This window comes from Triticum dicoccoides, chromosome 3A (genome assembly GCF_002162155.2).
Source record: "Triticum dicoccoides isolate Atlit2015 ecotype Zavitan chromosome 3A, WEW_v2.0, whole genome shotgun sequence".
NCBI classification, from domain to species: domain Eukaryota; kingdom Viridiplantae; phylum Streptophyta; class Magnoliopsida; order Poales; family Poaceae; genus Triticum; species Triticum dicoccoides.
This window is the reverse complement of record NC_041384.1, coordinates 373221035-373233454: the sequence shown is the minus strand read 5'-3', so window position 1 is coordinate 373233454 and position 12420 is coordinate 373221035. Positions and strand designations below refer to the sequence as shown.

Genomic DNA, 12420 nt, shown 5'->3' with positions numbered 1-12420 from the left:
ATGAACGTGGGTAGTGGGGGCAAGGCCCCACACCCCTGGTCAAGGCGCACCAAGATCCCCCCTTAGAAGGAATAAGATCATATCCCGAAGGGATAAGATCAAGATCCCTAAAAAGGGGGGATAACAATCGGTGGGGAAGGAAATGATGGGATTTCTTTCCTCCCACCTTGGCCAACGCCCCAATGGACTTGGAGGGCAAGAAACCAGCCCCTCCACCCCTATATATAGTGGGGAGACGCATGGGAGCTTCACACGAAGTTCTGGCGCAGCCCTCCCCCTCTCCCAAGTCGTCCTCCTCTCCCGTGGTGCTTGGCGAAGCCCTGCTGGATTGCCACGCTCCTCCATCACCACCACGCCGTTGTGCTGCTGTTGGATGGAGTCTTCCTCAACCTCTCCCTCTCTCCTTGCTGGATCAAGGCGTGGGAGACGTCACCGGGCTGTACGTGTGTTGAACGCGGAGGTGCCGTGCGTTCGGCACTTGATCATCGGTGATTTGAATCACGACGAGTACGACTCCTTCAACCCCGTTCTCTTGAACGCTTCCGCTTAGCGATCTACAAGGGTATGTAGATGCACTCTCCTTTCCCTCGTTGCTGGTCTCTCCATAGATAGATCTTGGTGACACGTAGGAAAATTTTGAATTTCTGCTACGTTCCCCAACAGTGTTACGCGGTCCAACCCGGCGCGCACCGCTCAGTCGCTGACGTCACGAAGGCTTCAATTGATACCACGACGTCGAGTGCCCATAACTGTTCCCGAGTAGTTGGTTAGTACGTATAGGCCAGTAGCCAGACTCAGATCAAATATCAAGATCTCGTTAAGCGTGTTATTTAGAAATAACCGCGGACGCCGACCAGGGCCAGGCCCACCTCTCTCCTAGGTGGTCACAACCTGCCCTGTCGCTCTGCCTCAAAGTAACAGTCGGGGGCTATCGGGAACCTAGGCCCACCACTACCTGGGTGGAACCACCTACCCCTTCAACCCCTAACATCGGAATCACTTGCGGGTACTCAACGAGCCAACCCGACTTTAGTCACAACATGTATAGTACGTATGTATAGTATATACCCGTGATCAACACCTGACGTGATCACGGCCCGATAGTATAGCATGGCAGACTGACAAGAATGTAGGGCCACTGATGGTAATCTAGCATCCTATACTAAGCATTTAGGATTGCAGGTAAGGTATCAACAGTTATAGCAACAATGACAGGCTATGCATCAGAATAGGATTAACGGAAAGCAGTAACATGCTACACTACTCTAATGCAAGCAGTAGAGAGAAGAGTAGGCGATATGTGGTGATCAAAGGGGGGGCTTGCCTGCTTGCCCTGGCAAGAAGGAGGGGTCATCTTCGATGTAGTCGAACACACGGACATCGACAACGGCCTCAGAGTCTACCGGAAATAAGTAACGGAGGGGAACACAATAAATAACGGAGCAATCAATGTAACAAAAAGCAAGATGCGGCATTACGTTGTGCTAGGGGTGACCTAACGTAGGGACAGGTGATACCGGTGAAGGGGGGGAAACATTCGGGAAAGTATCCCCGGTGTTTTGCGTTTTCGGACAGATGAACCGGAGGGGGAAAGTTGCGTGTTCGCTATGCTAGGGATGTGTGGCGGACGAACGGGGTGCGTATCCGGATTCATCTCGTCGTTCTGAGCAACTTTCATATATAAAACCTTTTCATCCGAGTTACGGATTATTTTCTATGATTTTTCAAAGATTTAACAATACCCGGAAAAATTCCCTGAAATTTTGCTAAGTCTGAGAATTCGTAAATTTTAAACATCTTTTAGCTGTTTTCAAAAGGCTACAACTATGGATCTGTACTTCCTATGATTTTGTGCCTTATATCAATTTTGAGCATTTTTCTGTGATCTACATGTTAGTGTCACTTTCATCCATATTAGAGTTCATTTGCTTGACCATCAACAACTCTAAAGTAGCTATGCAAATAAAGCTGTTTTTCAGTTTTTCAGTTAACAGAACATACCACTTTGTGATTTTCATAGGATTTAATCCATACATCGAAATGGTTTGATCCAGTGGGATAAAATGGAGTTTGTCACGTATACTTTCTAATCATATTTTGTTAGCCTTGTTAACAGTTGTTTAACTGTAGTTTAGGGGCTGCCCAGGGGTTTAGTCAATGTAAAAACTTTTTTTTTGCAGTTCAAAGAGCTATATTGATCAAGACAGAGAGTTACAGTCCTTGTACAGACAAGCCTCTAGAAATCTATGAATAAAATTTATCCAGACACAACGCTTTCTATGAGGATTAGCTTGCCTTGCACATAGATGTGCAAGCTCATTAGCCTTTCTAGGAACATAAGACAAAACAAAAAACTGAAAACTCTCTGAAAGCTCTTTAGTTTCCTGAAGCACAACAGCAATTTCTGAACGCCCAAAATTATTGGTATTCCAGAGCTTCGTAATAGCCAAAGCATCAGTTTCAACGATGATGTTGCGGAGACCCATATTACCTGCAAGTCGGACTCCATCTCTAATAGCCAACGCCTCCATAACAAAAAAATTGGCTGCATGTTCATACCATAGTGCCTGGGCACGAACGAGTTTACCTTCATGATCGCGCACACCTACCCCTGTACTTCCTTGGAGACAATCAGCCAAAAAACTTGCGTCCACATTCAGCTTAATGCAATTAATTTCCAGGGGTCGCCATTTATCGTCAGCCTTAATAGGCATTTTCTTTCCTTCTTTTGATGAAATTATCAAATCCATAGTCACATCAGCAGTCCATTTCACCGAGCATTGGATCGACCGCCCTTTATCTCCGTGCTTCTTTGCATTGCGCTCTGACCATACAGACCAACATCCACATAAGATGACAGCGGCATCTGTATCACTGACCATACCTCCATCAATCATATCCATCGCCCATGAGTCCGGATGCAAACGAGGAAGTTTGACACCCAACATGTTCCTTATTTGATGCCAAAACAGCTTAGCCCATGTACAATCGAACAAAGAATGAGTGATTGTTTCTTCACATCCACAATCCTCGCAGAAACTGATTTGTTCAATATGTCTTTCCTTCAGAATAGATCGGCATGGGATAAACTTCCTAATCACACGCCACCAAAAATTACGGACCTTTGGGGGTACAGGCATCTTCCAAAGCTTCTTCCAAAATGTTCTATCATCACCTGCCGAGCTAGCTGGATTATTTGTTTGCTGCCGAGCACCAAGCATTGCCCTGTAAGCTGACCGGACACTGAAATTTCCACTTCTCTCTAAATGCCATGCCCAGTTATCTTCTTCCATCCTTCCCAAAGGAATCATTTGCACAGCAGCCGCATCAATAGGAAGGAAATTATTCTGTAAAATCTCTCTATTCCAGTCTCCATTGTATGGGTCGATCAAGTCCTCGACCATATTCACGGTCGAGTTTTGAAGACGTAAAAGGGGTTTAAAGCCCAAGTTTGAAGGAATCCAGGGATCCTCCCAAACTCTAGTATTGCTACCATCACCAATACGTTTGATCAGGCCATGAGTTAGAGCTTCCCGTCCATACATAATTGCCCTCCATGTATGCGAGGCATTCTTTTTCCTTGTCGCCGTCATAAAATCAACATCATGAAAATACTTGCCTTTGATCACCCTGGCACAGAGTGAATCCTGTTGTGTGAGAAGTCGCCAACCCTGTTTGGCAAGCATTGCTTGATTGAACAACTCAAGGTCTTTAAAGCCCATACCACCCACACATTTGGGAGCAGCAATATCCTTCCATTTCTTCCAATGCATTTTGCTCGTATTTTCATTTCCTCCCCACCAAAACCTAGCAATGGCAGTTGTGATTTTTTTGCACATATTTTTGGAGAGACGGAAACAACTCATAGAATAGGTTGGAATGGCTTGAAGGACTGCCTTGATTAAAACTTCCCTCCCAGCGCTATTTAGGAGCTTTGGAGACCAACCCCTAATCAACTTCTTAATAATTGTAAGTATGTGCTCAAATTATTACAAGTAGTATTACAGCAAAGCAGCAGCGGCACTAGCAGCACGCAACGCAAGCGGCAGCGGCGACGGGCGCAGATGGCTGCAGGAGGACGCGCGCGAGCACGCGACGCACGCGCAAGGCGAGGCCGCGGCCGGACGGCGATGGCGAGCGTAGGGCGGATGGGTTGCGCGAGCGGCAACGGGAGTTGGGCACGGCCCGACGCGCGTGGGTGGTGCAGCACTCACAGGTAGGCGCGGGTCGGCGGGAGGCAAGCCGGGCACGGCGGCTACGGTGAGCAGAGGCGGGGCGCGGTAGCCGCGCAGCGCTGGCAGGCGAGCAGGGGAGGGGACGCGCGCGTGTGCACTGGGCGCAGCCGACACGTCCGAGCGAAGGCAGGCGCGGCTCACGGCGGGCGTGGACAGCTGGGTGAGCGCGAGCTCGTGTGGGATCGGACCGCGGCAGCTACGGCGATGGAATCGAACGGGGGTAAGGGGGAATCAAAGGCGCAGCTCACTGTGGTTCTTTAGGCGAGCTCGAGGTGGTCGGGGATGAACTGGAGATGCGCGAATCGACGACGGGGTCGACGACCGTGGCGGAGAAGATGACGGCGGTGACGAGCGTACGAGGCCGCCCTTCTCGATTCGACGCACGTAGGCGAAGAAAAAGACGATGGTGAAGCTCCTGATCATCACCGGGAAGCTCGGGGAGGCTCCGGCGCACGAGGTTGACGACGGTGCGGCCATGGTTTCGCTCGGGCAAGCTCGGGATTGTGTGTGAGATGCGAGGGAGGGGAAAACTGAGGGACTAGGGTTTTGGCGAGAGAGAGAGAGAGAGTGTCGAGGGCTTGCTCTTATCCAACCCCTCGACCGCAGGATGGCCGACAGCAGCGGCTTCGGCAGTCATGGCGTTTTTTTTGAGTAACGACAGCCATGGCGGGTGGATGCGTGCCACGCACAACCTCTGCCTTCTCCTCTGTACTGAGATTGAAGGAGGCCTAATACTGTAGCGATAGGCCTTTAGTGCACAGTAGACCTTTAGCGTATTCCCTTTTCTGTTTTTTTATTTTCTCTCCGCTTTGTACTCTATACTAATACTAGAAAGAGTTTTGATAAATATGAGACTTGTCTCATAAATACTCTGCAATATTATGGGGCTGTCCACAAAGTTTGGGATCAACTGGAAAAAAGTCCAGCCTTTTGTTAATTTTGAAAAGGCCGTATTTAGTGTTGTTAACCCTGTTTTAAACAGGTTAGGAGCATCTAATTACTTCTAAAGATTTTTCTTCTTGTATTAAAATTACTTAGTGATTAATTGTAATACAATGAACATTTTTAATTCACTGTTTTTATGAAATTATATTTTGACTTGTTTTTTTAATTTGCATTTGATCTCAATTTGAAACAAGTGAGGTTTAGAAAAAAGTTTAATTATGATGACATGGCATGATTAGCAAGGGTTTACTGTAGCTTAACTATCGGGGTGTCACAGTAGTCATGTCTCATGTGGGTCATACGAAATGTCATTAAGGAGAGATGCCAGCTCGGTCTCGATAGCTCTTGCACGTGCTTGTGTCATCGGTTCACTTGGCACTTGGGGAGACGAAGGTGGGTCCATGGGGGTGACCATAGGATGCTCCGCATCAATTTGGCTCCCGGGTAACTAAGGGCGGCAGGGGAGGGGACGGGGAGTAGTTTGGACCTTCTTGGGATAGAGTTGTGAGTTAGGATTTCGGCCTTAAAATTCCCCTTTTTTGAACCCTGAACGGTAGAACAATCGCTCTACGATATTTTCATATACATAACACAAGTAGTATATACAAAGTATAAACATTGAAATAAATACAACAGCCTAGAGCTCAGCCAATTCTAGTTCTCGGGGTATCCATCTAGTATGATGGAACTAACTAAGATGTAACTCTATCCAAGTTCTAAACTCCGTGACATACTTGCTTTTAATTGTGTGAGATATGAGAAGCAAATCATCCTTAAGTAAATACATAGCGACTCTAGGAATATCATGCATGAAGATTTTAGAATTTCTTTGAATCCAAATGTTCCAACAACCCATGGTGATGATATTTAGGGCAAAAGAGCTAGGCAGAGTGTGCATAGTTAGGGCATCTCCAAGACAAACCCGCAAACCGCCCGCATCCGTTCGGACAACGCCGTCCGGACTGCGGAAGCCATCCAATGTGGGTCTGTAACTGTCTGCAGGGCGGTTCGGGCGCATTTTCTCCTACAAATTGGAGACAAAGTGGGGGAGGTTTAGGGGAGTCCGAACAGCAGACATGTAGGACTCCGACACCCCCGGCCCACCTAGCCACCCCCCGTGGTCCCATTTCCTTTCACTCCACCCCTTCTTCCCCTTCCTTTGCATCTGCACCCTCCACCTCCACCGCCGCTGTTATACGTCTCCGGCCGCCACAGAGGAATTTACGGACGTCCGCAACCAGCACCGACGCACCCGCTCGCCTTTACAACAAGGTTGTCCACCTTGAAGTCGTTGTACCCTGATACGTCTCCAACGTATCTACTTTTCCAAACACTTTCACCTTCTTTTGGACTCTAACTTGCATGATAAATTTACAGAGACATGTTTTGGAATTTATAAAAAATATTGGCGAAAGAATCAACGTAAGGGGGCCCACAACCTATCCACGAGGGTGCATGGCGCGCCCCTGCCTCGTGGGCCCCCTGAGGCTCCACCGTCGTCAACTCCAACTCTATATATTCACGTTCGGGGAGAAAAAAACAGAGAGAAGCATTCATCGCCTTTTACGATATGGAGCCGCCGCCAAGCCCTAATCTTCATCGGGAGGGCTGATCTAGAGTCCGTTCGGGGCTCCGGAGACGGGAATCCGTTGTCATCGTCATCATCAACCTTGCTCCATCACCAATTTCATGATGCTCACCGCCGTGCGTGAGTAATTTCATCGTAGGCTTGCTAGACGGTGATGGGTTGGATGGGATTTATCATGTAATCGAGTTAGTTTTTTTAAGGTTTGATTCCTAGTATCCATTATGTTCTAAGATTGATATTGATATGACTTTGCTATGCTTAATGCCTGTCACTAGGGCCCGAGTGCCATGATTTCAGATCTGAACCTATTATGTTTTCACGAATATATGTGAGTTCTTGATCCTATTTTGCAAGTCAATAGTCACCTACTATGTGTTATGATTCGGTAACCCCGAAGTGACAATAATCGGGACCACTCCCGGTGATGATCGTAGTTTGAGGAGTTCATGTATTCACTAAGTGTTAATGCTTTGGTCTGGTACTCTATTAAAAGGAGGCCTTAATATCCCTTAGTTTCCAATAGGCCCCGCTGCCACGGGAGGGTAGGACAAAAGATGTCATGCAAGTTCTTTTCGATAAGCACGCATGACTATATTCGGAATACATGCCTACATTACATTGATGAATTGGAGTTAGTTCTGTGTCACCTTATGTTATAACTGTTGCATGAGGAATCACATACGACATAATTATCCATCATTGATCCATTGCCTACGAGATTTTCACATATTGATCTTTGCTTAGTTACTTTTCCGTTGCCACTGTTAGAATTGCTACAAAACTACTACTATTACTTTTGTCACCATTACAGTTACTTCCATATTACTTTGCTGCAGATATTAAGTCTTCCAGATGTGGTTGAATTGACAACTCAATTGCTAATACTCGAGAATATTCTTTGGCTCCCCTTGTGTCGAATCAATAAATTTGGGTTGAATACTCTACCCTCGAAAACTGTTGTGATCCCCTATACTTGTGGGTTATCAAGACTGTTTTCTAGCGCCGTTGCCGGGGAGTATAGCTCTGTTCCTTGAGTCACTTGGGATTTATATCTGTTGATCACTACGAGGAACTTCAAAGATGAAAGAACCAAGATTTTTCCCTCAACTACGAGGGGGGGTAAGGAACTGTCATCTAGCTCTGCACTTGATTCACCTTCTGTTTTGAGTAAACTTGCGACACCTACACCTGCTATTGATTCTGATATATCGCATGTTATTGATGATGCCACTTCTGCTATGCATGATGCTTATGATGAAACTACTTCTATGCTTAATAATACTGTGCCATTAGGTGAATTTCTTGATGAACAACTTGCTAGGGTTAGAGAGAACAAAATCATTGAAACTGATAATATTGATGAAAGTGATGATGAAGATTCACCCCTAGATATGAATTGTCTGATGTGCCTGAGAGTTATGTTATGGATGAAGAAACTGCTAGAGATCTTTTAGCTTGCAAAGATAGATATGATCTTAAGAAACTGTTAGCTAAGCTGAAAGAAAAGTCTTTGAATGCTAGAATGAAATATGACCCTGCTTTTGCTACTTCACCTATCTATATTTCTGATAAGGATTATGATTTCTCTGTCAATCCTGAGTTAATTACTTTGGTTGAATCTGATCCTTTTTATGGCTATGAATCTGAAACTGTTGTGGCACATCTTACTAAATTGAATGATATAGCCACCCTATTCACTCATGAGGAAAAAAATTGTTACTACTATATCCTTAAGTTATTTCTGTTCTCACTAAAGGGTGATGCTAAAACATGGTTTAATTCTCTTGATCCTGGTTGTGTGTGTAGTCCCCAGGATATGATTTATTATTTCTCTGCTAAATATTTCCCCGCTCATAAGAAACAAGCTGCCTTAAGGGAAATATATGTTTTTGTGCAAATTGAAGAAGAGAGTCTCCCACAAGCTTGGGGGAGGCTTCTCCGATTACTTAATGCTTTGCCTGATCATCCTATCAAGAAAAATGAAATACTTGATATCTTTTATAATGGACTAACCGATGCTTCCAGAGACCACCTGGATAGTTGTGCTGGTTGTGTTTTCAGGGAAAGGACTGTTGAGCAAGCTGAATTGCTATTGAATAATATGTTGAGTAATAATAATGATTGGACACTTCCTGAACCAATTGCTAAGCCAACTCTGAAGAAAAGGGGTATTATATTTCTCGGTCCTGAAGATATGCAAGAGGCAAAGAAATCTATGAAAGAAAAGGCTATTAAAGCTAAAGATGTTAAGAATTTACCACCTATTGAAGAAATACATGGTCTTTATAATTCGACACGGGTAGTAAAGGTAAGTTCTCTCTATAGATTTGATGAAGGTGATATTCCTCGTAATAAGTCTGCTAGCCAATGCTTGGATGAGTTTGATAACTTTATTGTTAAACAAGAAAACTTCAATGCTTATGTTGGTAGACAATTGAAACATAATGCTTATATGATTGAACACTTGAGTGATTATATGCCTAGGGTTAAAGGTGACTTTAAACTTATTAGTAAACATGCTTCTATGGTTACCACTCAAGTAGAACAAGTGCTTAAAGCACATGATGATTTGCTCAATGAATTAAATAATAAAAAAAATGATAATGCTGTTAGAGTTGTGACTAGAGGGGGTAAAATGACTCAGGAACCTTTGTATCCTGAGGGTCATCCTAAGAGAGTTGAGCAAGATTCTCAGAGAACTAATGTTGATGCACCTAGTCCTTCTAAAAAGAAGAAAAAGAAAAATGATAGGACTTTGCATGCTTCTAGTGAACCTGTTGTTGACATAATTGAGAATTCCAATGATATTTCTATTTCTGATGCTGAAACACAATTTGGTAATGAACATGAACCTAGTGATAATATTAATGATGATGTTCATGTTGATGCTCAACCTAGCAATAACAATGACGTAGAGATTGAACCTGCTGTTGATCTTGATAACCCACAATCAAAGAATCAACGTTATGATAAGAGAGACTTCGTTGCTAGGAAGCACGGTAAGAAAGAGAACCATGGGTTCAGAAACCCATGCCTTTTCCTCCCAAACCATCCAAGAAAAAGGATGATGAGGATTTTGAGCGCTTTGCTGAAATGATTAGACCTATATTTTTGTGTATGCGTTTGACTAATATGCTTAAAATGAATCCTTATGCTAAGTATATGAAAGATATTGTTACAAATAAAAGAAAGATATCAAAAGCTGGAATTTCCACCATGCTTGCCAATTATACTTTTAAAGATGGAATACCAAAGAAACTAGGAGATCCAGGAGTACCAACTATACCATGCTCCATTAAAAGAAACTACGTTAAAACTGCTTTATGTGATCTTGGAGCCGGTGTTATGCCTCTCTCTTTATATCGTAGACTTGATTTGAATAAGTTGACACCCAGTGAAATATCTTTGCAAATGGATGATAAATCAACTGCTATACTTGTCGGTATCTGTGAGGATGTGCCTGTTGTGGTTGCAAACGTTACTATTTTAACGGACTTTGTTATTCTTGATATTCCTGAGGACGATAGTATGTCTATTATTCTTGGTAGACCCTTTTTGAATACTGCAGGGGCTGTTATTGATTGCAACAAGGGCAATGTCACTTTTCATGTTAATGGTAATAAGCATATGGTACACTTTCCGAGGAAACAACCTCAAGTCCACAGTATCAATTCTATTGGAAAAATTTCAACGATAACTATTGGAGGTTTTGAATTCCCTCTTCCTACTGTCAAGAAGAAATATGATATTCTTATTGTTGGGGACATGCATATCCCCGTTGAAGTAACTTAGTGTTATTCGAAAATTCTCCGGTTTCATGTTATTCGGAAAGAGTTTGTTAACAAGACTTGATCAATCTTGTTAGTGGATTCCTTTTGATGAGCATGAGATTGATGAAGTTAGAAAACACAACTCTCTGTACCTCTTTTTACTTTCTGTTACTTAGATTAAATAAAGCAAAAATAGTATTTTCTGTCTGTTTTCTTAATTATCCTTGTAATAAAAAATACCCCGAAAATAAAAGTTCTCCAAATATCGTGAAAATGATATATGATTTTTTGTAGAATATTCTAGAATTACTGGCACTCAGAACACACCAGGGGGCCCCACCACTTGGCCGCGAGGGTGCAGGGCGCGCCTCCTGCCTTATGGACCCCACGTGGACCCCCTCTACTTATTCCAGCACCCACTCACTTCGTCTTCCTCCAGAAAAAATCCTCCCATAGCTCAATCCTGAGTTCTAACTCATCTTGCTGCCATTTTCGATCTCCTTGCTCAAAGCCCATTCACAAAACTGCTTTGGGGAATTGTTCTTTGATATGTAACCCCTCCAATGGTCCAATTAGTTTTTGTTCTAGTGCTTTATTTATTGCAAATTTTTGCTGCTAAGGTGACCCTGTTCTTGAGCTTGTATGTCAAATTTATATGGTCAAAAGTAGTTTTAATGCATGATATGGCCTCTAGGCACTTGTGGATGTAGTTGCTATCAATCTTGTTGAGTTTGATTCACTTTTATTTTGAGTCATTAAAAATTTCAGAAATTTTTCAGAGAAAGAAAATATGTTTAGAAAAATGTACCAAGGTGGTTCCTCAAGGAAGCAAGGGCCAAGGCTCACGATACGTGAGTCGGACGATGAACCACCGAGGGAAGCTCAAGTGCGGCCTTGTGAATGGCCGTCAGAGGAGTTTATAGTCCTGGCAGGCATTAAGGATGAATTTGACGCTTATATGCGTAATGCTAATCTTGAAGACTTCGTGTCAGATAAGTGCCGACAGTACCATTACATAACTGATTCCTTTGTGAGGAGGTTTAAATTTACATCTTCACGCAATTCTCACACTGTTTTATTTGATCTTTATGATAAATCATTGTGACACCCTCGATTTGACCGTACACTAGTCATGCACGCAAATGTGTACGATCAAGATCAAGGACTCATGGAAAGATATCACAACACAACTCTAGACACAAAATAAAATAATACAAGCTTTATATTACAAGCCAGGGGCCTCGAGGGCTCGAATACATAAGCTCGAATGCACAAGAGTCAGCCGAAGCAATAATATCTGAGTACAGACATACGTGAAGCAAGTTTGCCTTAAGAAGGCTAACACAAAAGTAGCAACGATCGAAAAGGCGAGGCCTCCTGCCTGGGACCTCCTAACTACTCCTCGAAGCCGAACTCCATGAAGAAACATCCTCGGGATCCTCTGACTCCTGAACTCCATCATATGATTGAAATAACCGAGAAAAGGGGAAAAGAAGAAGAAGCAAAGCAACCGTGAGTACTTATCCAAAGTACTCGCAAGAAAGGATCTAGACTACATATGCATTCGTATCAATGAAATGGATAGTATCTGTGGACTGAACTGCAGAATGCCAGAATAAGAGGGGGATAGCTAGTCCTATCAAAGACTACGCTTCTGGCAGCCTTCATCTTGAAGCAGTAGAAGAGAGTAGATGGTAAGTTAACCAAATATCACCGTATATCATAATCCTACCCGGCGATCCTCCCCTCGTCGCCCTGTGAGAGAGCGGTCACCGGGTGTATCTGGCACTTTAAAGGGTGTGTTTTATTAAGTATCCGGTTCTAGTTGTCATAAGGTCAAGGTACAACTCCGGGTCGCCCTTTTACCGAGGGACACGGCTAT

General features: G+C 43.8%; 1 protein-coding gene across 1 annotated transcript; it reads right to left on the bottom strand.

Moving 5' to 3' along the window:
• Positions 1-2198: 2198 nt before the first annotated feature.
• LOC119268231 lies at positions 2199-4896 on the bottom strand. The gene is made up of 2 exons (XM_037549812.1): positions 4484-4896; positions 2199-3807 (listed from the first exon to the last, which is right to left on the bottom strand). Exon 2 carries the CDS (start codon positions 3771-3773, stop codon positions 2199-2201), a length of 1575 nt encoding a protein of 524 aa, XP_037405709.1. The 5' UTR covers positions 3774-3807; positions 4484-4896.
• Between the last annotated feature and the right edge of the window lie 7524 nt (positions 4897-12420).